The sequence below is a fragment of the Felis catus genome, chromosome A3 (genome assembly GCF_018350175.1).
Source record: "Felis catus isolate Fca126 chromosome A3, F.catus_Fca126_mat1.0, whole genome shotgun sequence".
In the NCBI taxonomy this organism is placed as follows: domain Eukaryota; kingdom Metazoa; phylum Chordata; class Mammalia; order Carnivora; family Felidae; genus Felis; species Felis catus.
In genome coordinates this window covers 10,581,199-10,608,137 of record NC_058370.1, presented here as the reverse complement: position 1 = coordinate 10,608,137, position 26,939 = coordinate 10,581,199, and the positions used below count along the sequence as shown (strand labels likewise).

At 53.0% G+C, this 26,939-nt stretch overlaps 1 protein-coding gene across 9 annotated transcripts in view; it reads right to left on the bottom strand.

Moving 5' to 3' along the window:
• NFATC2 (nuclear factor of activated T cells 2) overlaps window positions 1–26,939 on the bottom strand; it is a 158,727-nt gene that overhangs the window by 73,078 nt on the left and 58,710 nt on the right. For all 9 annotated transcript variants that reach the window (XM_023251100.2, XM_023251102.2, XM_023251098.2 and 6 more), the window contains exons 4-5: window positions 4,884–5,086; window positions 3,698–3,870 (exon numbers count right to left, since the gene is read on the bottom strand). In XM_023251100.2, coding sequence (XP_023106868.1) covers window positions 3,698–3,870; window positions 4,884–5,086 — 376 coding nt within the window. The remainder of the gene's footprint in view (window positions 1–3,697; window positions 3,871–4,883; window positions 5,087–26,939) is intronic.

Sequence of the window (26,939 nt, the reverse complement as noted above, 5' to 3'; positions counted from 1 at the left end):
AGTTTGAGAACCAGCGTTCTGGATGGAGGTGACAGTGTGGGCAAAAGCCAAGAGAGAGGACAGAGAAAGAGCCCAGTGGATTTGGGAACTGAGGGCCAGAGGCGACTGAGAAGTCAAGAAATGTAGCTGAGGAGGAGAGGTCATGGGTTGAACAAAGCCCCAGGCACCCAGAACCTCAAACGTGGCTGTATTTGGAAATACCATCTCTGAAGGCACAAATAAGGTAAAACTGGAGGGTGGATTGTGCAGGATTAGCGGGGGCCCTGAGCCCAGTGACAGTGTCCTCATAAGAGACAGAGAAGGACACACAGACAACAGGGTCGCGTGAACAGGAGGCAGAGACTGGAGTCACGGACCCACAAGCCAAGGAGAGTCAAGAGTGCCGGCCGTTGCCAGTCGCTAGGAGAGGGGCCTGGAACGTCCCCCCTTCAGAGTCTCCATTAGGAACAATCTGACGGTCACCTGGATTCTGGGCTCTGGCCTCCAGAACCCTGAGAGCAGAGTTAGATGTCTGTCGTTGGGGAAGACAAGCGTGTTCCCTCCTGAACTCTCCCACGTTCCCAGAGAAGCCGGGGAGACCCGGTTATCAGTCAGGACTGGGAAGGGGTGGGGACGGCACCCAGAGCCAGGCGGACTGGAGAAGCTTCAAACTCGGCTCTGCTGACAATCAGGGAGGGGACTGAGAGCATCTCCTTGGCAATACTGAACGTCTCGTGGAAAGAGAAACACACAGAGCACCCGTCTATGCAAAGGTGAGGTTTGACCTCCGGTGTGCTATGCATCAACATAAGGAATCTACAAGTCTAGCAAACTGGCCTACTTTCCCAAGAGTGGCCCCCAGGGTTTGTCCTGTTTTCGCTAGAATCTGAGAACTCATCCTTGATTCCCCAAGACGTTATATAATCAGCACCTCCAAAGTAAGGTAGCCTTGCCAATAAGTATGAGTCCACTGAATGTTTTTCTTACCAGCTCACCCTCCCCAGGGGGCATATAAAAAGTCAACTAGTCAATAAATATTTATTGAATATCTCCCGAAGGATCATCACTATGTGCTACAGACTAGTCGTCAATATTTACTGAATCTCTAATAGTAAGCCCATTAGTCAATAAATATTTATATTAACAATCAGGCACCAGTCTTGGAAAAGAGAACAGAGGTGGCAATAAAAAGGACAGAAGATTCTGGGTGAGAGCGTGTGGCCAGCTGGTAGTTCAGTCTGGCCCTGCAAGAAACGTAGGTGTTCTAGAAACCCTAAGAAGGTATTTCACAGAACCAGAAAGCTGGAGACCCTAGCTCTACTGAGTAAAAAAGTGAGTGAATCACTTTACCAAGAAAGCCTGTTTCCTTATCTGTCAAAAGGAGGTAGTTGAATCAGCCAAATATAGAGAGAAAAAAAAAAGCCCATATTCAAGGTTGAAATGACTTCATGACACCCTGAAGATCTTGCTGGAGGTGCATGTGGTTCAGCGCTGATCCTTCAACTCTCAGATCAACATGAGATACACTGACCCAAGGGACCCAGAGACGGAGAGGAACAGGGACTCTGGCGTGTGGCCCCTCCTGAGGCCGCCTGCTCCCCACCTTGCTACAAACCACAGCCCCATCCTGTCGAGTGAGTCACCTTCCAGAAAAAGGAGACCTTATCTTCTCAAAATCCCCCAAATTACTGAGGAAGAGCCCGGGTTTCCTTCCCAAAACATCTTGAGATGTTCAAAACCAACACCGTAGTGAGGCAGCCGCTGTGCCCAGCGCTCAGGGGACAGGGGTGAGGTCTGCTGGGTAGAGGAGGGGAACTCCCATGTTTCTGACGTAGTTTTCAACACTTGTTTTCCCTTGTTGTGTGCTGTTGGGTCTTTCTCTTCTAACGTCAGAGCAGAGACTCAGCACCGTGTGCAGCCCGATCCACATCGTGACTCCCGTGGCTGGAGGAAATCCTAGGGCCCCTTCATCTTTTTTCCAAAGACCGACCAAGACCAAGTTCTGGCTTCTCCCCCCAAGAGGGCCCACAGTCTCTCCTCACTGGCTTTTAACCCCGAGCGCCAGGGGCGCCTGGGTGGCTCAGTCGGTTCACCGTCCGACTTTGGCTCAGGTCAGGATCTCACAGCTCGTGAGTTCAATCCCCACATCGGGCTCCGTGTTGCCAGCTCAGAGCCTGGAGCCTGCTTCAGATTCTGGGTCCCCCTCTCTCTCTGCCCCTCCTCTGCGTGTGCTCTCTCTCTCTCTCTCTCTCTCTCTCTCTCAAAAATAAATAAACGTGAAAAAAAAATTTTAATCAATAAATGAAATCCTGAGGGCCGGTCTTCCCCAACCCTTTCTGCCTAAGATATTCATGCTTTTCCTTTACTCATTAGTGTCTGATTAAGACTCTCTCTGATTAATCAAAGCCACATGAAGATTTTCTCTCATCCACACGGTATTTTGGATTTGTTGCTGCTTTTTAAAAATCAGGAGATTTGGGGTTTATCTTAAAAAGCCAGAGGATCCGGCCACCTCCGAGTCTCCATGCCCACATGGAAATGCCGGCTGGAGTTGTAGAAGGCAGGCCCATTCAGGTGGGGAATGTGCCTTCCTGGTCCCTGGTCCCCACCACTCTCTGCTGGCTGCATCTCCACTTATCCGTGTGACCTCCCCGGCCTCTCTAGGCAACTGAGTTTTGTGGCACACAGTTAGGGTAAAATGCCCAGTAAAAAGGAAGCAGAATCCCGAAACATAATTGCATACGGAACGTGATCGTAACACCATAAAAACTACTCTTCGAAGAACACAGAAATAACATAAACGGCTTTTGTTTCTGCAACAACGTTTACTGTTTTCTTCTCTGTGCTTGGACGAATGATTTCTAAAGTCGCAAACACTGAGCCGACGAGAAGCTTTGCCAGGTCTAACTGCAAAAACCAATCATGCAACTTGCCTCCTCAAGTACCCGTGAATGAGCCCAAAGCGCCTTCTTCTTTCAAAGCCGATGAGAACTGAGCCGCGTTTCTGCTCAGAGCCCTTCCACACGGCAGATCTCGGCCACTGCACACGAGATTCTGAAGTTCCTCTGCATTTTGGTTTGGGCACAGTGGGCAGATTCCCAGTGAATAGGCACGGATGGGCCGAGGGGGACAGCAGGGGCTGGGGGGGGGGGGCGGGGCGGGGCACGGTCGTGCGTGCCAAAGCTCCTGTCCCAATCCCAGCCCTGCTGGCCCGGGGTGGCCAACCCCTCATCTCTCCCCCTCCTCTTCTGTAAAACCAGCGTCAGCTGTGGCCTAGAACCTCCGTAATATTCAAGGAACTACTGACTGCTGGGCGTTCAGCATCTTGACCAGCAGAGTCACCGCTCGGTCAGCGAGAGCCACTGAGAGGCTAAGGGAAAGGAAAAAAGGACACTGGGTACAGTAAACTCACTCCAACTGCATCTACCTTTTTTACGACCAAAACATTTATACGTTTTCGAATCCTCTAAACAAAGCCGGAGGCTACTCGTTAGCTGTATTATTTTTTCATTTCCTGTGAGGCCACAAAACCTTCCACAAGCAAATGAGAGCGGAGAGAAGTCGTTCAATGTGCTCTGGGTCTGGGCCCTCTGGTCATCTCGGGGCCCCCTGTCGACCCCTGCGGGTCCTGCGCATTCTTGCTGATCACCTTGCCTGGGGCGGAAGGTCACGTTCAGTATACGCGGCGAAGGCCGACGCTGCCCAGCGCCCAACTTACAGCATTCGATGGGGTTGGATGCAGTCTGCAGGGAGATGATCCTCCCGCTGGCCTCTGGAATGTGCACCCGGAAAACCAGCCGCACCCGCGTGTTCTTCCTGCCGATGTCCGTCTCGCCTTTCCGCAGCTCGATGTCCGCGTTCCTCAGCTTCAGGATCCCCGCACAGTCAATGCTGCGAGGAGGTCGAGAACCCCACTTAGAATTGACCATCTCAGTGAACAGGCAAGATCACCCACAAGACCACCTAAGTCAGTTAACCGAAACGGTTCACCACCAGCCACAGACGGGGAGGTGGGCGGGGGCGGGGAGAGCGGATTACAATCCGCCGATCAGGATTCCAGCCAGGAACGGACTGCCCAGATGGGAGTCAAACACTCACAAAGTCACTAGAGAAATTCCCCGGTGGAAAGTACCTCCCTAGGGAACCTTTTCATGCCAGTTTCTCTACTCTCAAAAGCGTCTGACAAACTCAAGTATGCGACTGGCAAAACTGATTGGAGACTCTTCGATAGGTAAGAGGGGTGGATCGGCGTTAAACATCTTTAATTTGACAAAGGTACTGTGGTCACCAAAGAACCTAGGCGTTCTAGTCCTGAGGAAATTCACGCTCAACTATGTAAAGGTAAAGAGTCACCGTGTCTAACAGTTCAGGAAAAACCGAGGAGCAAAGGAAGTGATAAAGCAAACGTGGAAAATGTTCACAATCGGCAAAGCTGAGCGAACGGCAGACAGGGTCCTCTGTAAAATTCTCACCGTTTGGAAGTTAAGGTTATTTTCTAATAAAGAGATTTTTTTTTTTAACTCCAGTGCATGGGTGCCACGTTTCCCAAATTTGAGCTACACGCCTATTCCTTTGTGAGTTTCAACCTATCTGCGTCTTTAAAAATTTTCTTTAGGCCAAATACATTCTGACACGTAAATCAACTTAGCCTCATCCCAAGTAACATAATCCAAAGATGCATAGGTAGTCTTTCTCCCAGCACACAAGAGAAGTATTTAGACATAAAGCTTTTAAAATAGAGACTTTTCAAACAAATCTCTATGGGCCCATCGCAGAGTGGGAACCACCATCCACGACTCCTTCCACCAACTCAACTCCAGAGAGTCCCCACTACCAAATCCCTGCCCCTGGGTCCCCCTCACTTCCCCATAAAGACCCACCACCCTCGGCCCCCAAGCCCTTACGTCGCCCTCATGTTGTTCTTTGGCTCCAGAGGGATCTCCAGGACTTTGGTGTTGCCTACGATCTTCTCGTAGCTGGTGGTGGTGACGGTTTTTCCCGTGATGCGGTGCACCTGGTAGAAGGCGTGGGGCTTCAGGATCCGCTCGTCGGCTGTCCCAATGAAGATCTGAAGCCCGAGGGGCTTGTTTTCCATGTAGCCATGGAGCTGTGGGGGAGAAAACAAAATCAAAATATTACACACCTCTAGCATGCAGGGTGCTGGTGGGTATAGTCCCTCAAAAATCTGAGAAGCTCCCGGGCAGCAGCAGGAGCGCAGGACTGCCCCACCACCTGGAGGAAAGGAGAACTAGGAGGAACCCTGGTGTCCCACCAGAAGGGCTGCTCAAACAATGAATTACGGAGATCCTCTCCAAAATGGAGCCTTTGCGACCGTGAGAAGGTAGGAGATCAGAACTGTATTTACGGAGAAACAGCCGGAAACTGCCAGTGCTCAGCTGCCAGCAGGGTGGTGGGGAGAGTGTCACATGGTGGTGAGGACAAAAAAATAATCAGGAAAGATAAACCAGAGCTCTTGACACGGGTTGCTTGGGAAGATCAGAAGAAAAAACGTATGCCTTTTACATGAATATATTCTCATCAACAAGTTAGATTTTTTTTTAATTAAAAAAAAAATAAAGAGCAAGGCTAAAGTGCCATCATCTGAGTCAAAAGAAAATTAAAGACTGGAGGAAAATGTGTGCGACACAGAACGGGCAAAGGATTAGTACACAGAATACATAAAGAATGCCTACAAATGAATAAGTAAAGGACAAGATTCCTGGCCATCCTGTTTAAAACTGAGTCTTACCCCCAGTGGGTAGGACTATCTCCTTCCTTCTTTTCTGCTTCTCCTTCTTTTTATCCCATCTATTATTACATAGCTCCTCAATTCCTTTTGCTTAGGTCCTTCTACAACTGGACTATCACCTCTCTGAGGGCAGGTGTGTCTATTTATTTTACTGGCCACAACATCCCTAGCACCCAGAATAAGGCTTGGCACACGGCAGGTATTCCAGTACGCATTTGCTGAATGAATTGACAAAACTATCCAACGGAAAAATGAGCAAGAAATTTGAACAGGCAACTCACTGAAAAACAAATGGTCATTAGCTTGGAAAAGACGTTCGATTTGACTTGTAAACGGGAAAGTGCAAATTACCTTGGGATAACATTTTTTTTGCCTATTAGAATGACATGCATGTTGGTATTTGATACAATCACATGTTTTACAGACGGCACACAGGCACTCTCTCACGCAGCTGATAGGAACATAACCTGGTATAACTATTTCAATTAAAAGTTAAAACCACATATGCCCTATGACCTGGTAATTCCATTTCTCACTACGTACCCTAGAAAAAAAAATCGTGCGGTCAGGAGTCATGCACAAAAATGCTTACTAAAACAAATGAAATATAAACAATTAATTACAGCAATGGGCTTCTGAGTGATATAAATTGTCCAGGCTAGGGGTGCCTGAGTGGCTCAGTTGGTTAAGCGTCTGACTTTGGCTCAGGTCACGAGCTCATGGTTCACGGGTTCGAGCCCCACGTCGGGCTCTGTGCTGTCAGATTGGGATTCTCTCTCCTTCTCTCGCTCTGTCCCTTCCCAGCTCACTCTGTCTCTCTCTTAACATAAATAAACTTAAAATAATTAAAAAAAAAAAACTAGGACCTCCAATCAACTGCCAAAAAACAAAGTCTCCAAGGCAATGGAGGACGACATGTGGTCCAGAATTGCGGTGTCCAACACAATACATACAAAAATTAAATAAAATGGAAAATTCAGTTTGTCAGTCATGCTGGCCCCATTTCCAGTGCTCGGTGGCCTCAGATGGCTAGTGGCCACGGCGATGGACGGCACAGATACAGAACACGTCCGTCGTCAAGAAAAGTTCTACTGGACGGCACGGTTCCGGAAAAACGGGAGTCCTCTTGTGTCCTTCTAAAAACCATACAGATGGGGCGCCTGGGTGGCGCAGTCGGTTAAGCGTCCGACTTCAGCCAGGTCACGATCTCGCGGTCCGTGAGTTCGAGCCCCGCGTGGGGCTCTGGGCTGATGGCTCAGAGCCTGGAGCCTGTTTCCGATTCTGTGTCTCCCTCTCTCTCTGCCCCTCCCCCGTTCATGCTCTGTCTCTCTCTGTCCCAAAAATAAAGAAACGTTGAAAAAAAAATTAAAAAATAAAATAAAATAAAAACCATACAGAGACAGGCTGGGAGTGGAGCAGAGCCAGGTGACATCTTTTTCATAAGCTGCCAGGCCGACACCCACAGCATTTCCGTGTGTCATACACACCCAAGAGTTGCCCAAGGCAAAGATGGAAATCCAAGTCAGAACCTCTTGTCTTTCTCCCCCATGCCAACTGCAGAACAGGGTCCTGTTCTGCACAAATCAAAGGAAGGAGGTCCGAGTTGAGAAGAGATTTGTTTTTGTTGGTTTTGCTTTACATTTGGACCCAAGATAAACAGATTTCCTCACCTCCTCTCCTGGTTTGATCAGGAGGCGGTAAACACAGCATCCCGCTGGGTGGAGAAGGAAATGTAGGTAGGACAGAGAGTGAGCCCCGATGGTCTCAGTCCCTTCCTCCTCCCCAGGACAGAACAGAAATTGCAGCAGCCTGGGTGTATTCATGGTAAACATCCCTGAAGATAAAACTTGTCCCACCCCTGGGGGCACCTGGCTGGCTCAGTTGGTTCAGCGCCCAACTCTTGGTTTCGGCTCAAGTCACGATCTCACGGGTTCGTGAGTTCCAGCCCCGCATAGGGCTCTGTGCTGGCAGTGTGAAACCTGCTTGGGATTCTCTCTCTCATCCTCTCTGCCCCTCTTGTGCATGTGTGTGCGCTCGCGCTCTCTCTCTCTCTCTCTCTCTCTCTCTCTCTCTCTCTCTCTCTCTCTCAAAATAAATAAAAGTAAATATACTTTTAAAAAATTGTGCCACATCCCTACAGTTCTACCTGAATCCAGCCACTTCAACCTCTCCCCTTTCCGGCACACCAGTCCCAGCATCCATGCATCTCCCTGGGGTGATAACGACTTCCCCTAACTGGTCTCTTGCTGGCCTTTCACAAAATAGCCCAAGAGCCTTTAAAAAAAAAAAAGTGCAAATCAGACACAGACACTCCCCCGCTTACAACTCTCCAAAGACTTCCTGTGGCCTTAGAATAAAATCCAAACGTGGTCTATGAGGCTTCCGCCGGCCCAACCTGTCACTTCTCCCTCCACCCCACTGAGTCCTGCCAAAACCAACCACCTTCTGCTCCTGGAGCACACCCAGCTCTCTCCAACCTCAGGGCTTTTGCACAGCCCTCCTCTGCCTAGAACACCCCTCTGCTGGTACAGTTCATCTTCAGATCCTTCCCGAACTACATTATGCACTTACACCCAAGGCTGGAGCCAGGTCTGGGGGCCTTACAAGACCCACTTGTTAACTTTTTAGAAATTTTAAGAGTCAGTGGGTGCCACTTTGGTCACTTGAAGTCCCCCACAGTAGGGATACCGATACCCCCCAAACTGGCAAATGCTACAAATCGAGGCTCTTTTTTCTTTTTCCCCCAGAGAATTGGATGTTCAAGGTTCACTACCACACCACTGGCACAATGACTTCATTACCACCTGAGGTTTTCTGGTTTTGTTTGTTGTTTGCTTAGTATCTCTCTCCCCCACCGAAACACGAGGTCCATGCATCTTGGTAGCAGGAACTTTGTTTACCGTGTTCAGCGTGATCAGTAAACATACTGGATTCGTGGTCACGATCAACAACGATGCGTCAGCTCAGTGCATATCCCACAAGCCCAGCACCGAGCTCGATGATTTACGTGCGTCACAGCTCTGTGTAGGCTGGACCCACCGAGGCTTGTGCAGGACCAGCGATCTGTCCCAGTTAACACAGCTAGCATAGGACGGAGTTAGGATGTGGATTCCGGGCTCTCAGGCCACCCCCTTAACCGACACATGCTCCGTGTCCTTGCCACCTGGGTCTACAGCTGCTCTGGGGTCTAGGACTACAGGGCAGAAATGCACGTCAGGGAACACAAGTAAGGGCTCAACTGTGAGATCAAGGGTGTTGGGGGAGCAAGAGAGAAAGAAGGGCATCAGAAAATTCAGCACAAATAATGTTTCTCCTTTGTGGACGAAGAAACCCACTCCTTCAAGAAGGACGTCTCTGCATTCCAGAGCTCCCCCTGGTTGGGTCGGACCAGCTACTGCAGTGCAAACAGATGGGCGCCCACCTCACTGAGAGGCCCCCTCTGCCAGGTGACACCGGAGAGGGCTCTGGACTCGGGAGAAAGAAGAAAGGATTTCACCCTCGGCCAGTCACAGCTGAATTTCAATCCTGCCTCGGTTTCTGAAAAGCGGTGTGACTTTGCAGCAGTGGCTCCGCCCCTCTGAGTTTCAAATGCTCCCGTAAAACAGGGACACCACCTCCCACTCCCCAGGGCTCTTTCAAAGACAAAGTAGGATGACTTCTGTAGGGTGCCCGTGAACCGAGAATCTTCCTGGTCACCGGAGGAGGATGACTCAGAACACAAAGGTGGTACTACAGAACTGAATGGAAAGGTAAAGGTTGTCTGCGAAAGCCCGGTAAAGTGGAAAACAACCCGAAACATGCTTGTGGGTGGTCAACCCAATCTTCTCTGCGGGCTAACAGCCCCTCTGACGTGGGAGCTGGAAGGGAAAGTTCTGCTTCTTGTCATTTCCCAGGCGGCTGACAGGGTTCCAGGAAGAAGGAATGTCTCTAGGGCACATCGTGAGGTCTGAGACGCGGGTAGGGAGTGGCATAGCTGGTGGAATCTGCACAGCAGGAAAGCAGGGTTCCTCCTTTTTTGGACGAGAAAGCTGAGGCTCGGCGGGGTTGAGGGACCTCCTCAAAACCCTACAGCCCCAGAGCCACCGGGTGGAACCCCAGGGATGTGCCCTCATCGGCTTCCTCTGTGTCATACCTGCCTCTTAACTCGGAAAAAGGCCAACTCTCCCGGAACCCGGAGGAGGCATTTCAAGACAGGCAGGGGCACCCCCCCAGCTCAGCAAAAAGGACCCAGAGGGGAACATCGGTGTCCACTCCTCAGAGGCGCATATGTTCACAGGGAGGGCTCATCAGACCCTGCCTCCCTCCCACCCCCCACCCCCCCCAATTCAAGTTCTCCCCGCTCCCAACAGCAGTTTAACTGCCCCGGTGCACAGATAAAAGGGCACCGATCTTTGTTGATATTAACCTTACAACAAGACAAAGGAAAAGTGAGTGACAGCTCATTCATGGTCGGAGAAACAGACCATACGAATACTCCCTCAAAATACGTAAGCCTTTTAATGTATTCCTTCCAGACGTTTCCTCTAGGCCCACATATCTGGGGTTCTATCTTACATGCTATTTCCACTTAACAATACAGGGTGACCATGTCCCCTTGTCACACGTCACTGAATCTTGTCTAATGAGGCGATCTCAAAGGGCCGCACGGTATCCAGGGCTCAGACTAGCAGGACCGGGTCAGGTGCCTGGGCACAGGGTCACGTGATTTAAGGAAGGCCTGGTTCTGAGGACTGTCTAAATGGGAGGCAGGCGCCCGGGAGAGAGTGCGGCCTTAAACTCTGCCCCCACCCCCACCCCACCTGCCTCGCCCTGGCGTTTCAGTCCTATTCCAGGCCACAGCTTTGACCTCCCCACCCCCCCCCCCCCCAGCTGGGCAGTGAGCTCGCTCTAACTCTCCCCTGCTATGAACGCCGCAGCGAGCGCTCGGAGAGGACATTTCCTTGAAAACGATTTTTCTATCGACTCCGCTCAGAGCTTTTTAAACACTCTCAGATGGACAACTGCCACCGCGTCCAAAACGTGGGAATGATTTTCAACATGGCAACCGGCCAAAGAAACTGTTTTGAATTTTACCAAAATCAAACTTTAACAATGTTAAGTAGCTTTTTTTTGTTGTTGAATTTGGAATATTAGGAAATTGGTACCGTCCTCAAAGACTCCACTCTGAAAGAAGAGAAAAGCGCCTAAGGGTGTTTTCTTGCGATTCCCAACTCTGCCACAGGCATGTGGGGAGAAGATCTTTACAAATGTGCACGCATCCCAAATTCCGCCTTTATTTTGGGATGCGAAGAGTGTGGAACTTGCCTGCCCCCCAACCCCCTCCCCCAGACACAGACCCCCCCCCCAGACCTACACACACACACACACACACACACACACACACACACACACCAGGCAAACCAGATCATGGTTTTGCTCTCGCCTCAGGCAACCCAACAAGCCCTCCGTACCCATCTAGGGAGCACACATTAACTTCGCTAGAAATGCTAATTCCTGGGTTTCTAATCCTGGCCCTAAATCCTAATCCCTCTCCCTCTTACAGGCTCCACCTCAAAGTCCTGCCAATTCCATTGCCTAAAGTGCACTCTCTCCCTCCATCGCCTCCTCCCTCGTCCCAACGCCCACCTTCCCCTCCAGTCCCCACCCACCATCGCCCACCGTCCTGCGGCCAGGATGACCTTTTAGACGCTTCAGTTGGCCATCAGTCTCTCCCGCTCCCACTGGCCGCGATGCCGCGTGTGGCCCGGCCCCTTACAGGATCTTCCCTGCGTCTGATCGTCGGGAACGATCTCCCCCCACCCCCACCCCTGTCCTAGTTAACTCCTGGTCACACTGCAGAGTGTGGCTCCAATCTTAACTCCCACGGAAGTCTTTCCTTGCTCCCCAGGTGGGGCGGGGCCCCTCAGCAACCACCTCCTTTGCTGCGTTTGCCACCAGTACCAGATAGAATTCGTTGCCCCATCAATCTCTGCTTGTCTCCCCACTTCCGTCCCTTTTACAGACGAGGAAGCTAAACTCAGAGACGTGAGCGGCCCCCTCCCCGGAACGCGGGCGGCAGAGCAGGGATTCGGATCCGGGTCTGGCCTCCTTCATCTGCTCTACGTGCCCTGACACCACAGACAGAACAAGGGCACCGCCCAGGTTGGTGACCCTGCTTGAAATACATAAACTTAAGAACAGAGCCCGCAGAAATGCGGTGCCGGCAAATCCGTGGCAGACGATTTTGCGGTTATCTTCCAAAATTAAAGATGTAATTCTACTGCTAGTGAGTGGGCTGGCCGGAGGATACCCTGGCAGATGTGCAGAAAAAAACAAAGGACAGGGTTATTCAACGCAGCACTCTTTAAAATAGCAAAAGACTGGGCCCAATCAAAAGAGGGCTGGTTAGGTTGGCAGTAATATGTTATGCAGTATAAGGCTGTTACGGTGAAGAATGAGTATCCTAGGAACTGGCCTGACAGTGACTATGAAGGGCATCCGTTGGCATTGTACAGTGCACAACCTGGGCAACTCTAAGGAAGCACTTCATATCCAGATATAAAATCATCTCCAAAATGTACCATCAATAGTAAGAACGAATATATCTATTTCTGTTATGAAGGTGTGAGGGTGGGGACTCTATGTGTATGTGTGTGTGTGTGTATCCAAAATAAAATTTAAAATAAAAATAGAATCAGATGCTATTTTTTAAAATGTCCACTAGATTTTGATCATTCCCAGGGAGAAGTTCTATTGTCCCAGGAGCCCACGGTTGTAGCTCCCCTGAACCTATTACAATGATTACGACTCAACAGAAAAATTATCTTCTGAGTGTATAATGTAAAAAAAAAATAAGGCCAGGGCACCTGGCTGGCTCAGTCAGTTGGGGCGTCTGACTTTGACCCAGGTCATGATCTCGCGGTCCGTGAGTTCGAGCCCCGCGTCGGGCTCTGTGCTGACAGCTTGGAGCCTGGAACCTGCTTCGGATTCTGTGTCTCCCTCTCTCTCTTCCCCTGCCCTGCTCACCCTCTGTCTCTCTCTCAAAAACGAATAAATGTTAAAAAAAAATTTTTAAATAAGGCCAAAACATTCTTTGAAAGAAAGAAGACCCCCCCCTCCCCCGCTTTTTTCTTTGTGAATCTTGACCTTTCTTTTAAAGGCCACAAGGAAGAAACCCTGAAGCCGTCAAGGCACAGAGGCACGCCCCATCCCGTCCTGCGTGCCAAGTAAAGACCCAGGACCCACCCACGGGAACCTCGGGGGTAGGAGTCCAAGGTGGGACCCTTCAGCGAAGGAAGAGGAAGGCCCAAGCACCAGCAGGTTTCCTTGGGGTTCGGGGTATGGGGCCTACAAACCAAGAGAGAAGCAAACCACACGCCACATCCAGGCGAGTAACAAGTCTTGGTGACTCAACGCTCAAAATCCACCCGAAATCTAACTGCTTCTCACCAGCCCTATCACCACCGCTCCCCGGTCTCAGCTTCTACGGTCTCCTGCCTGGACTGGTGCAGTAGCCTCCTTCCTGCTTCCATCCATCCCCGCCCTCCCTCCCCTCCCCCTCCCCCTCCCCCCATGTCATCTCCACACACCAGCCAGAACGATCTTTAAAATCTTAAGTTAGAGATCCTTTTCCCCGGCTCAACACCACCCCCACCCCCCTTTCCCCGGCTCCCCACCGACAGCAAACATCTTACTCAGATCAACAAGCCGATGTCTCTCCCGGGACTCAGAAGATCCTGGATGATCTGGTCCCGTCTTCACCATCCCCAGCCCACCCTCCTTATTCCCTCCGCTCCAGCCACACTGGCCTTGCTGTGTTCCAACGAGCCCTCCTGCCTCAGGGTCGCAACACTTATTGTGGCCTTTGTCTGGAAGGTTCTTCCCCCAGACCCACAGGGCCCGCACCTCACTTCGTTCAAGCCTCTCCTCATCCCAACGGCCCACCCCAATACGGTGCCCCACACCCTTTGCACTCTTCGTTCACCCACACCGCTTTACGTTACGTCAGCCACTTACCGCTAACTGACCTCGCACGGTGTATTTATTTGCTTTTTCTGCCTCCTCCAACTACATCATCAGCAACCTGTCTTGTTCACTGAGCCACCTATAGCGCCTACGATGATGCCATGCTGTTGCTCGACGGGTAAGCGACACTAGAAGGGAGGAGAGCCCCACAGGAGGGGGTTGAGTGGCTGCAACTTCTCCAGACCATCCCCATCCCCCTGACCAAGAGATGCTCTGCTGCCCACACCACCTCCGCTCCAGCTCAAATTACCTTCCTGGCCCGGAGCGACCGCTGCGTCCTGCTCAGCGCGGGGAGGGCTCAGCTGGTCGGACCACCGGTACCTGGACCGCCCCGTCCCAAACAGAGGGGACGGCATCTCCAGCGTGTGACGAAAAAGGAGCCCCACGTCTCTCTTTCCGACCCAAGCGGGGGCGCCCCCAGCCGGACAGGAGACCTTCTGTGCCCGGCACGCCGTGGACACCCACGGACGGGGCCACGTTGTGGAATCACATGGTGAGCCCAGAGAGGGAGAATTAGACATGTGGCACAGGCTCAAAAACAAAACAAGACAGTGCCTCTCAGGATTCTAAATTAAGAAGCAAGTCATTCTGTATTTCTCGCATCACTGGAAATTAAAAACAGACCTATCTACCGCACAGCAAGCACGCTGCCTGAAGAGAGGCCTGATGGCCCGAAACACGCTAAATTTGTCTCCAATTACCATGTCCGCACCGGGAACCCCGAGGAAGCCATGGAGAGATCAGAGGCGAGGTACGTTAGCAAGCGGGGTTCCGGACGGAGAGCCACACCCTCTCCTCCTCTCCCCTCCTCACCCCCCATCCCCAGTCTTCGAACAAAGACACAAAGCCCCCTCCCCTCGTCAGGGGCTACAGACACCAGCTTTCCCTTCTCGGGTCTCACTCGCCCCCCTCCGCCCGGAACCCCCAGCCTCTGGTCCAACCCGACAGAAACGTCAGCTCAGCTGTGGCTCCCCATCTGCACCCCCCATCCAGACCACCTCTCTCTCTGGCCAAGGAGTGACTGAGTCATACAAGAGAGGAGTCTGGAAGTCCTGGATTAAAACATGCAAGCCTTCTTTGAGTCAGCGTTTGGGGGTTTTTTGGTGTTTTTGTTTTGTTTTGTTTTTTGTTTTTGTTTTAAGCCAAACGAGTGGTTTTCAGGTCATCTTTCTGTGCTGTTCCTCGAGTGGGGTCACTGTGACACAGGGCCGTAAGCCCTGGAGCCAGACTGTCTGGGGTTACATCCTGGCCCTGGCACTCCCTCGGTCATGGAAGGGAAGTTAGGGAGCTCTCCGGGCCTCAGTTTCTTCATCTGTAAATGGGACTAAGGACGTGACGCACCTCACCGGGCTGTTGGAAGGATTGAGTGAGTTACGTCCAAAGCATGCAGTGAGCATTCAATAAATATCAGCTTTTATTAATATTCTCCCACCAATGGCTGGGTGACTTTTGGCAAATTCCTCTTCTCTAGTTTCGGTTCTTGGAAGAGATCATCTTGAAGGTGGTCCCTCCGCCCTAAAACGTAACGATCCTCAGGTATGTTTAGACTAAAATCCAAGCGCCTCATCCCCGCCTACAAAACCCTGCATGATCTGGTCTTTGCCCACGTCACCAGCTTCAGCGCCCCAACTTTGGTCCAGCCACCTGGACCTCCATGACGGTCCTTCAACAGGCTGAGTTTGCTCCTACCTCAGGGCCTTTGCACTGGCTGTTCCCTTAGCCTCGAACACCCTTCCCCCACGTCTGCCCGTGGCCGGTTCTTCCCAATTCATCAGACCTTAGCCTATATTCAAGGCCTTCTCTGAGCGGCCTGGCTGGAGTAGAGCCCCCACCCTCACCCGACTGTCGCCCCCATTATAGCTTCCTGTTGATTTCCTTCTTGATGGTACTAAGTGTCCCCTCATGCTTGCGCTTATTGTCTGCCCCCCCCCCCACCTCCTGCTGCCGCTAGAATGAAAATTTGTTCATTACTGTGGCCCAGCACCTTGAGCACTACCTGGCATGTAGTAGACATTCAATAAATATTTGCTGAGTAAATAAATGAACAGATTGATTCTCAGGCTCCTATGTGGCTCAACATATTGCCGAGTGATTCATCCTCCAGTGACCCTGAAAGAGGAGGCTTATTCATGTCTGGAAGAGAATCCCCACATTTGGAGTCCGCCTAAACTCACTACCATTTGAGCCAGTCTGCAGGAATGTGTCTCACCGTGAAAGAGACATATTATACGAAGCCAAGTCCATTGGAAGTCAGAGAAGAGACAAACCCGGGCTGGAAAAATGAAGTTGACAATCTCTTCTCCAGGCAGCGACAGAGTCGCAAGTGCAGTGACTTGGCAGCCTCATGGAGACGGTGAGGGAAAAGCGAGGGCCGGGCGATGCCCCCCAGCCCGCCTGTGTGTTCACCCGAAGACCCCACAAGAAGGGACAGCACACTTCAAAAACGTTTCTCCCGGAGTCCCATTCCAGGCTCTGGCCTGATATTGAGGAATAGGAGATACACTGTCTGCCAGGGGCCTGGGCTCTGGGAGAAGCGGGGAAGGGGGAGAGGACCGAGTGCCCCGCAGGGGGGCAGCTGAGGACCCAAGGCAGCTCTCGGCCCGTCTGCGCACCCACCGATCTAGTGGTACCCGACCCGGCAGCATGCGGACACCCCAAGGATGCTGGGGCAAGAATTCTACCTTGCCCGCCCTGACGGCAGCCCCACGAGAACGCTGATAAAAACTCCGCCAAGAAACCGCAGTTCAGCTTTACATAAACGTTCCACCAAAGACAGGGACATCTGGGCGAAACATACACTCCGGCCCCTCCTTTTTCACGGCAGCCAAAAGCTGAGCAAGCTCCCCGGGATGGCGGGGTGGGGGAAGGCGGGCTCCAGAAATGCAAGAGGGCCCTCGGAAAGGTGAGAACCGTCCCCAACACAATCGCACCCCCGCCCCCAGCCCCAGGGCCGCGCAGGTCTCTCTGGATCCAGACCAAGAGCTCTGAGTCACTTTTGCCACGAGGGGGAAAAGGGGAAGGCAGACGTGAGGTGTACCTTTCCGTACTCTATTTTGGGATTTTAAGATCCAGTTTCTTTCATTTCAAAGGGTGGGTTTTTGGAGGGCCCCCGCACAGCTCTTGGGCCCTGCGCACGGCGAGACGGCGGGAAGCCGGCCGCGGCCGGTGACCTGGGGAGAGGCGGGGCGCGCTGGCAGATGAACAAATCACATCATACAGGAACAAGGAGCCCGTTCTTGTGTGCGGCCGCACGGGGCCTGGCTTTCGTAACATGATGGAAGACTGGGGGCCGATCCGCTCTGACTCACCTCTTTATGAAGGCGGCTCCCGCGCTCATTCACTCACTCACTCATTCATTCATTCGTTCACTGAGCAGAGGGCCTCTCGGGGAAAGGCCGTCAAGCGGAGAGCTGCGTCCTACCGAACAATTACCGCACAGCACAGGGACCTCTCTGGATAGATGGGAACATTTGGGATTATCAGGGTCCCCCATCATTTATTTAAGATACGGGGTTTAAAAAACAACAACGAGGGGCGCCTGGGTGGCTCAGTCGGTTGGGCGTCCGACTTCGGCTCAGGTCACGATCTCGCGGTCCGTGAGTTCGAGCCCCGCGTCGGGCTCTGGGCTGATGGCTCAGAGCCTGGAGCCTGCTTCCAATTCTGTGTCTCCCTCTCTCTCTGCCCCTCCCCCGTTCATGCTCTGTCTCTGTCTCAAAAATAAATAAACGTCAAAAAAAAAAAAAAAAAAACCAACAACGAGCGAGTCAGGATTTCTCAGCCTTGGCGGACTGACCAAAGGCGACTATTGATCTGGGGGCCGGATCACTCATTACCTGCTGCAGGGGCCGCCCTGCGCACCATACGATGTTCAACAGCATCTCTGGCCTCCCCACTAGATGCTGGTAACCTGCTTCCCCCCTCCCTCCTCCCCCGCAACCCAGCCGTGAGGATCAGAAACGTCTCTGGACACCGTCAAATATCCCCTGGGAGACAAAAATCACCCCCGTAAGAACCGCTCTTCAATTACGCTTTTTCTGCAGGAATCCTGTACTGAAATCCCACCCCTTGTCGCTCAAACTGGCAGAACTGCCAGCCCGTCACTTCTCACCTGCTCCTGTACCTTCCCGGGGTCCCACGGCCGCCACCTCTGGTCTAGACCACTGCACCCACCCCCTTGTTTATCTCCCTGCTTCTCTCTCAGCCCCACCCCATTCCAAATAGCCTCTACAAGCAGCCAGAGAGATCTCTGTAAATCAGGTAACATCATTCTTCTTCTTGAAACCCACCAATGGCTTCCCAGTGCATAAAAAGTTAAATTCAAATTCCATGCCCTGCAAAGGTCCTGCATGATCAGATTCTTTCTTCTCTGTCCAGCTTTATCTCCTACGGTTCCTTCCCTCGGCCACTGCAGGCAGCCATACAGGCCTCTTCATCATTCAAATATCTGAGCTCTCCTGCCTCAGGGCCTTTGCACTTGCTGTTCCCTCTGTCTGGAATGTTCACTGATTCTCAAGTGCCTGGTTCCTTATTGTCATTCAAAAATCAACTTAAATGAATCCATCCCTGGAGAGGAATCCTCTGACTACCCCAACATAAAGTAAACCTCCTCCCCAGGCATTCTCTCCTATTACCTACTTTTTCTCTTTAAAACTCTTTATCACAGGGGCGCCTGGGTGGCTCGGTCGGTTAAGCGTCCGACTTCAGCTCAGGTCATGATCTCACACTCCGTGAGTTCGAGCCCCACGTCGGGCTCTGTGCTGACAGCTCAGAGCCTGGAGCCTGCTTCGGATTCTGGGTCTCCCTCTCTCTCTGCCCCTCCCCCACTCATGCTCGCTCTCTCTCTCTCTCTCAAAATAAAATAAACATTTAAAGAATAAACCAACAAATAAATAAATAATACAACCTGAAATGATCCTATTGATTGTTTAACCTGTTCAATGTCTGTTTCCTCAATGGAATGAACACCTCATGTTTCACCTGGACTCAGAGCCTGGCATGCAGTAGGTACCTAATAATTAATGAGTGATCTGTATACTCTAAACATTGCACGACGAGCATATATTACCTTAGTTACAAGAAAAAAGGACTTTTTAAAAAGAGCTGCACCTTGCCCAGAATTTTGAGCACTGACTTTTAAAGGACTATGGCGCCTGCTGTCCCCATGGCTCCTTAGGACATGCTCTATGTATAAAGGCCAGAAGGAGGCAGGCACTCATCCGGGTTTTATAGATGAGGCAAAAAAGGCTCAGGTTCCCTTATTCTTTTATGGACTACAGACAAAGTGCCTCCGATGTGCCTCACACAGTTCTAGATGCCGGCAACTCAGCACTGAAAACGATAGGACTAGCGGGAGGGAGGGCTGGGGGTTTTGACTTTGGCACACGGGTCCTCAAGAGAGCATCTCAAATGTCCCCAGGGACCATCCGCCATCACAGGAGACCCTTCCTGCCCTCCTCTCTGGTGGCATCCTGTACGGACCTCTCCCAAAGCCCTGTCGCGTCTCCAGCTTGAACATTCACCTCCTGAGACCACAAGCAATAGACAATCAGGTAAGAAACGAAGTACCCCATCTCTCCAAACGTTAAGCTTGTATGATAAAAATGGTGTTACAGTATCTTTCTTCTTCAAGGTCAACAGATGCCCTCTCTCCGGTACTCATTTTCCCTTCCTTAGTAACAGGATCCCAATTGTCTCCGGTGACAATGGAGCCTGGCTAAGAGTTTCTACTTCCCAGCCCCCTGTGCAGATCAATGTGGCTACATTACTGGGTTTGAGTCGATGAGATGCAAACAGAAGTGTGGTGCGAACTTGCAAACAGGTTCCCAGGAGGAAGCTAACCCAACTGGGGAGCGGGCCCCTTTTGCCCTGTCTTCTTTCCTCCTTGGGATTTCTCTGCTCAGAACATGGATGTGATGGCGGCAGCTCCCGCAATCATTTTGGACCGCGAGGCAACCTTGAGTGGAACAGGAAGAGAGAAGGAGCCTGGATTCCTGATGGCTTCCTAGCGCTCTGAATCATTCATCTCTAGACTTTGCACATAAGAGAATCAATGTTTGAGTGTTTAAGGAACTGTGATTTTGGATTTCTGTTAGATACAGCTCTAGGCCTAACTGAAAGGCCCATCCTTCTACCACCATAATGGAATTTTCTGCATGCTTCCACGTTCCCCTTGACTGTACCTCAGTGGGAAGAAGACAACCGTGTTAGGTGAACCGCAATTAAAAAAAACAAAAACAAAACCAAAAACTCAAGGTGCAAACAGTAGATCCACAGATCAGAGCACATGTCTGATTTATAGGTGTCTTCCCCCCAAAAAATGATTTCTCTGAAGAGCCGGTGCTGAAAGCGAATCTGAAAGAGACTGCCCTAAACAAAAAGTCAAGCAATCCAACCGCTCAGAAATAGATCGGGTGACGACACCCAAGTCAATCCAGGAGGCTCCCCGCCCTCCCGTGCACAATCTGAGTGAGCGTCTAGAAAGGTATTCCCGGGAGGGGGGTGGTGGCATGGGGGAACAGACGGCTGTCTGACGCACACAGGAGTAACGATGGGGCTTTTGCTAGAAATAAAATTGCTGCTTACTTTCTGTCTGGTTTCCCAATTGCTTTTTCCTGGTCGAAAGGTGCCAGGCCTGGCAGCTTTCTAAAAATCTAAAATTCAAGTCAAGTCAACAAATATTTGTTGAACCCTGTCTATTCCACCCACCCCCCCACCAAAAAAAAAAAAAAAAAAAAAAAGCCATGCTAAGGAAAATTGGTATCGCAGGAGAACGCTATAATTAATCGAAATAATGCCAACTGCAAAGACAGCAGCAGCTCATAACGTCTTGAGTGCCTGCTAAATGTTGGGCATTGTTCTAAGTGCCGGTATCTACCAACGCATCCAATCCTCAGGCCGACCTCGTGAGGCAGGTGCTGCGATTTCATACGGGGAAGTGAGACACAGAGAGGGTAGGCAATTTGCTTAAGGTCACACAGCCAGGCAAGGAGAAGCCAGGGTTCCACCCTTGGCAGGTCTGGCTCCAAGGCCCATTCTCTTGACCACTCACTGATATTCTGTGCCTATTACTTTGGGAGGCAGGGGACAGCACACAACAGGGGCCACAACAGTGCTCCCCAAACCTCAGCCATTCTCCAACCATGTTCCTGAACCTTTCTCTTTAAAATTAACTTCTGGGGAGCCTGGGTGACTCGGTCGGGGAAGCATCCGACTTCGGCTCAGGTCATGATCTCGCAGTTCGTGAGTTCGAACCCACGTCAGGCTCTGTGCTGACAGCTAGGAGCCTAGAGTCAGCTTGGGATTCTGTGACTCCCTCTCTCTGGCCCTCCCCTGCTCGCACTCTGTCTCCCTTTCTCTCTCTCAAAAATAAAGGTTAAAAAAAAAGAATTAAAATTAACTCCTATTTTTACTTATAGAAATGTATGGACGATCTTTATGTCACCACCATAAATAGGAAACCAGGATCACCAGTCAGAAATCAAAGGCGCACATAAACGCGCGACAAAACAAAGGGGCCAAAAAAATAGTTACAGAAGTGCTTTCTAAAATGCCGATTAAGAATTCATCTCCCAGGGAACCCCAGTTTGCAGGATACGGACTGACATACAGAGTAGATCACAGAAGGGGCTAGGGAAAAACACAACCCAGCCTGGGTGATGGGGGGCAAGGGACGAGTTACGAAAACTACCTGGGTTCGGTGCCCAGACACAGGAGAGGCTCAGCAAACCTCTGCTCAGGGGGCCAAGAAGTCCTGCTCTAGACTTCACTGCAAGAGGAAAACACACCATTGCCCTGCCTGGGTGCTAGAAGGGTCCTGCATGCAGAGAAGGGAACAGACAAAAAGAAAAAAAAAATCGACCCATGTATAAAAGTTTGATGCATTTTCCTGAAACAAAAGCGGCATCTGTTCAAGCAACTGCTGGCCTGTGTGTCCGTCTGTCTTCCTCATTCTGTGTGTGTGTGTGCCTGCGGGCTATACAGCAGGGGGCTGGTACGTGTGTGTGTGTGTGTGTGTGTGTGTGTGTGTGTGTGTGTGTGTGTGTGTGTGACAACCGGTTCTCCGAGGCAAAGGGCTGGATTTGTAGTGCTCGCTAATTTCCAGGGTGGAAATGCTCCCACCGTGGCTGATTTCAAGCCACGGGCATGACGTCAGGGAACACGGAGCTGGGAAGAGCCATCCAGGAGCACAGCATTAGACGCTCTTCCCACCCTGTGGCTACGGGGGGTGTAAAATCAGCACAGATTATATAGTAAAGCGTGGTAGAATTCCTGAAAACGTAACCATCAGCTCCCGTGAACCAGTACAAACCGGCTTGGGCACAGCCCCGCGGGTGGGGACATCTCTATGCACATCTGTGCGTGGGAATACCCACTGGACAATTCGCACATCCATCTGTCACTCTGTTCCCAGCCCCGCTCCCCGCGAAAAGCGTAAGTCTCCTGTCCTGGCCCGGTCCCCTCTCTCCATGGCCCATCCTTGTATCACTTCTGCCCTTCCTGGCCTCTGTGCCTCCTGTGGGGGCACAGACACCCCTGCCTCCACCAGCCTGGGCTCCCCCCACCCCTCCCCGCCCCCGGCCCCAGGGCTCCAGGCTGCTGCTCACCGCAGCAGGAACTACAGCCCCGTCTTCGAATCCGATCACACACATCTTCCTGTCTAGACAAGGCCACCGGCTGCCAGGGCCCCGGAGTGAATGAATTCACAGCCCTCCACTCCCTGGCACGGCCGCGCTCCCCGGGGCAGCCCTGGGGGGCCGGAGGACCCCGCTCAGACTTGGCACAGCGCTCCCCTGGTCCGGGAGCCGCACGGCAGACTGAACATCCGCCGGCCGTGAGCGTGCGTGAGCGTGGCATGGCGTGTGGCCTGCCAGCCCCCGAGAGTCATCCATCATCCTGGCGCTGAAAAGTGGGAAAACAGACAACAAAAGTCCCGGGCCCGCCTCGATTAATGCGAACCAAACACAAAAGCCACAGGAGAAAGGCCTTCCTCTCTGTGCTTCCCTTTTCCGGCCCAGAAACGACCACGGGCCAAGATAAGGGCCACGTGGGGCCCTCTGGGTGGTTTCAAAGGGTTGGCATCCATCCCCCCCCCCCCCGGGCCCACTCCCACCCGCTCACGGCCCCACCAGAGCACGGGGTGGCCGAGGCTCCACGCCAGGGACTTGGAAGGGGTTTAAGGCTGGGGCCACAGAGGGGAGGAAGCACAGCCTGTCAAGAGGCATGATAAAGTGTCTCCTTATCGGGAGCTTTCCTTTCAACTGCCTCCAGCGAGCCGGGGGCTGGGCCCCATCAAGGCCAAGCGTGTTCCTTTCATGTCGCCCCGCGTCCCCGGTCATCCGGGTGTCCGCGGGCTCACGGAATCGCGGCAGGGCGCTGGGGCTCGCGGCCTGGGGATGCGACAATGTGCCTCCGAGCCCGGGCCTCCGGTGAGCCACGTGGCATCTGCCCAGCCACCAAAGCCACCCAGGGCCTGGTTTTGCCACCAGGAAGCCCGAAGAAGAGGTTTCAGAGCAGTAGAACCGGGGGCTTGGGAGTTGGCGGACCCCAGCCCAAGTCGGAGCCGCCGATCGTGCGGGCTGCTGACCTCGGGAAAGTCACTCGGATCACCCCCCGCCCCCGAAAATGCTTCCACACGGGTGAAAGAGAAACGGTGTCCCTCTGATCTACTTCCCAGACTCGGGAGGACGAACGGGGTCTCAGAACAGGGGCGGCACACAGCAGGTGCTCGGCAGACGTCATCCATCATCTCCGCCTCTCTCGTTCTCATCACGCCCTCGCGGGGCTGTTGCAGACACAGAAGGGGATTCCGTGGCGCGTCACATTTGCAGGACGTGACATCAACGACAGCCCAGAGAAATCGTTTTGGTCTCAGAGGTGACCCTGCTCGCCTCTCCTGGGTGAACGTCTCAGACGGACGCGGTGAGCCCGCCGCCCTCTCGAGGGAGAGAGCCACTCAGTGCACCGGCATCTTTCAGCCCCAAGCCTGATTCTCACTCGCCAGGCCCTGGACACCGGCCAGCTCCCCACCTCAGGTGACTCTGAAGGAGCAGCAACCTGGCCGTCCCACAGGACGGGCTGGCTGCGCTGGCACAGGGGACCGGGCGCAGTCAGTCCACGCGTGCTTCCCCCCACCTTCCGTGCCAACGCCGGCACCGAGGCCCCAGGCATGACGCTCTCCCACCGGGATGGGTAGAAAACACTAGCAAAGAGCCCGACCCAGTCCTGGGGGCTGTGACCACCAGCTTCCTCGGGCCCCGTCGGCCTCTGAGAGCTAACCTTCATCGGGGCTTTCCGGCACTGGCCCCTAATCGTAGATACCCCTCCGGTGGCTGCGGTGAGCAGTCAATGATATAACACACGCAAAGCGCTGAGAACAGTGCCAGGCACTCAGTAAGTGCTCAATAAATATCAGCAGTAACCGTCATCACCATCGCCGTCATCGTCATTCATTTCAGACCTTTCTCTAAGGCAGCTCCATGGCATCATTAGCTGATTTATCCGAAGGAGGGTCACAGGAAGGTCGGGGCCCGCCCTGCCCACCTCCCCGCCGAGCCCTGCCTCAGGGACAGCGCTTCATACGCTTCATACGTTAGCTCAGAGAGGCTGAGTGAGCGGCCTCAGGCACCCAGCTCAGGAAGGGTACAGCTGGGAATCAGAGGCAAATCCAAATGCTTCCCCGGCCCCGTGGCTCTTCTGTTACACGCCCTCCTTCTATTTCCTCTTTGCTTAAAAATGCTCCCTTTAACGTCCAGTGGGAACGCAGCGCACATCAGCGATTCATTTGCGTTTCACTCCTGAGAGGCCGGCGGCTCCTCCTGCCCTTTATTTAACGACCCCACACCCTCTCCCTTTGCTACCGCTGTCGGTAGCTTTTCGTTCCGTCGTCAGCAACCGATCCGGGCCAAGAGTCTCTCCCGGGACTCCGTCCGGGTCCCGGGATTCGGGACCTGCGAGGTGTGTGGGGCGGGAAGGCGGCCCCCACCGGCTCGTTCCCCAGCAAGGGAGATGTGCTCGCCTCCTGCGGCAGGGAGCTCAGAGGCGGAGAAGCCACAGTTCTGCCAAGAAGAACTTTTCGAAGGAAAGGGAAATGGAGTCTGTTGTAAAAAGGAAAAGCTCACTCTAGCTCCTTAAGGATGAGCGAGGCCTGGGCCGCCCAGACTCCGAAGCCCTCTGGTGACGGGGACCGACGGCTTTCGAGAGGCCGGCCACATCCTGTACCGGGTGTGCCCGCCCCCGAGTCCCCCACGCTTGGAACGCAGGCCAGCGGGGGCCCTCACTGGACACCCGGTCACTCCACGGGCATCGGGCTGTTAGCAGTGACCTCCAGATGGGCAATGGGCAAAATAAGGCCCGACCCAACTCCGTGGGGCCAGAATCCCAGCTAGCCCCGAAGCCTCCTTTCTTACAGGGATTCGAGCGGGACCCTAACGTTCAGCTCAGACAGAACGCAGCCTCTCGGTGATTCAACGTGGGGACGGGGGAGACGAATTCCCTCCCCAGTGCCCACGGTGGAGCTTGGGGCTGCCCACGAGGGAGGACTCACACGCCCAGGTCCCCCGCAAGTCAGAGCTTCCCGAAGCCCACCTCCCACCCGGCCACGCGCTTTCCGAGGCGCACCGCTGGCCGAGGAGAGGGCCGCAAGGCGCCTGATGTCCCCGACGACCCGGGGTCTAAAGTCAAGGAGTCAGTGCTCCGGCTCCCCTGGCCAGGAAAAAACACGCACAGGAAAATAAACACAAAAAGAGCGTGTGAGAGCAGGGGCACAGAGGGGGGTGCGGGCGGGCAAGATCACCGCATCCCCAGGTAAGCGCCACGCGCTGCTTTGCGGACACGGTGTGGGCCGAATACGATCCCGTGTTCGCACAACCCTTTTCCGCATCGTTTTTCCCCCCCTGGCGGCACTTGCCAGAGACCCCGACTGAGCGCTAAACCGCCTCCGTGTCACAGCTGCACACGAGCCACTTGTGTTGTCCCCACGCAAAGGACCCCCCCTCGGGGGCCAGTTTCTGCAGCCCCCTGCCTTCCACCACGTGGTCCCCTCCCCTCCGCCTCTGGGGCAGGACGGGGCTGCGAGGGGCTATAACCGGAACAGAACAAGGATGGGGCGAGATCTGGGCACAATCACCAAGCTTGTTGCCTTGTTCCGAGACGGACCTCGGGACCCCCGTCCGAGCAGAGCCCTAAAAGCACTAGTTCAAAGTTAAAGTTAGACACACGCACAGCTGAAGCCCCAGGGGAACTCGGAGCTCAACAACAATCCTCTCTTTGACTGAAAAACCACAGGGAACACCCACAGCATACTTACTGATTAAAAAAGGAAAGTGAAAAATAAGGGTTTTTTTTTTCTTCTTCTTCTTAATCATTATAAAACTAACTTATGCCTATTCCATCAAGTCACCCTTCTGTTTGCCTCAGGCGAGCCCAAAGTCACGTTGGGCAAAGAGACGAGGGGCAGAGGAAGCCTGGGCTCGTCCCCGGGCACTGAATTGGTTCTCCTTAATTACTGTCATTTCCTTCCTGCACTTCCTTTAGCACAGGAAAGCCACCGAGGAACTGCCTGTGTCAGCACATCCATCACTCGAACTCCCCGCTTGTCTGAGGGGCCCAGGCAAAGCGGGGCTCGCCGATGCCTCAAAGGAACAGTGGTTCGTACAGCAGACTGAGCGCCTGCCGTGTGACAGGCAATGCGCTTGGGGTTGGGGCCGGAGCAGCGATGAGGGGTGGGGGGGAAATGATGGATAGATGGGTGGGAGGGAGGGAGGGAGGGAGGGAGGGAGGAAGGTAAGAAGAAAGGAAGAATGTGTCAGGCTAGGAATAAAAACATCACAAGTACAGGGAAAGAGGGTGGCAGGGGAAGAGGTAGCTATTTTGACAGAGCAATCAGGGAGAGCTTCTTTGAGGAGGTGACAATTGAAGTGAGACCTGAGTGAAGCCTAGAAGAGAGTCAGGTGGCTATGCAGGAGAGGGGGAATAGCACATGTAAAGGCCCTGAGGCAGGAGCCCCCTTGGAGTGTTTGAGGAATAGCAAAAGGCCAGGAAGGCAGGGGTGGAGTGAGTGAGGAAGAGCACAGAGAGGGGCAGGGACCAGGTGACACAGGGCCTTGCAATCCATGGCAAGGAGTTGGTGTTTACTGAGATGGGGAGGCACAGGATTCAGAACAGAGGGGTGTGGACTGATTTGCATTTCAGACGGATGCCTCTGGCTGTT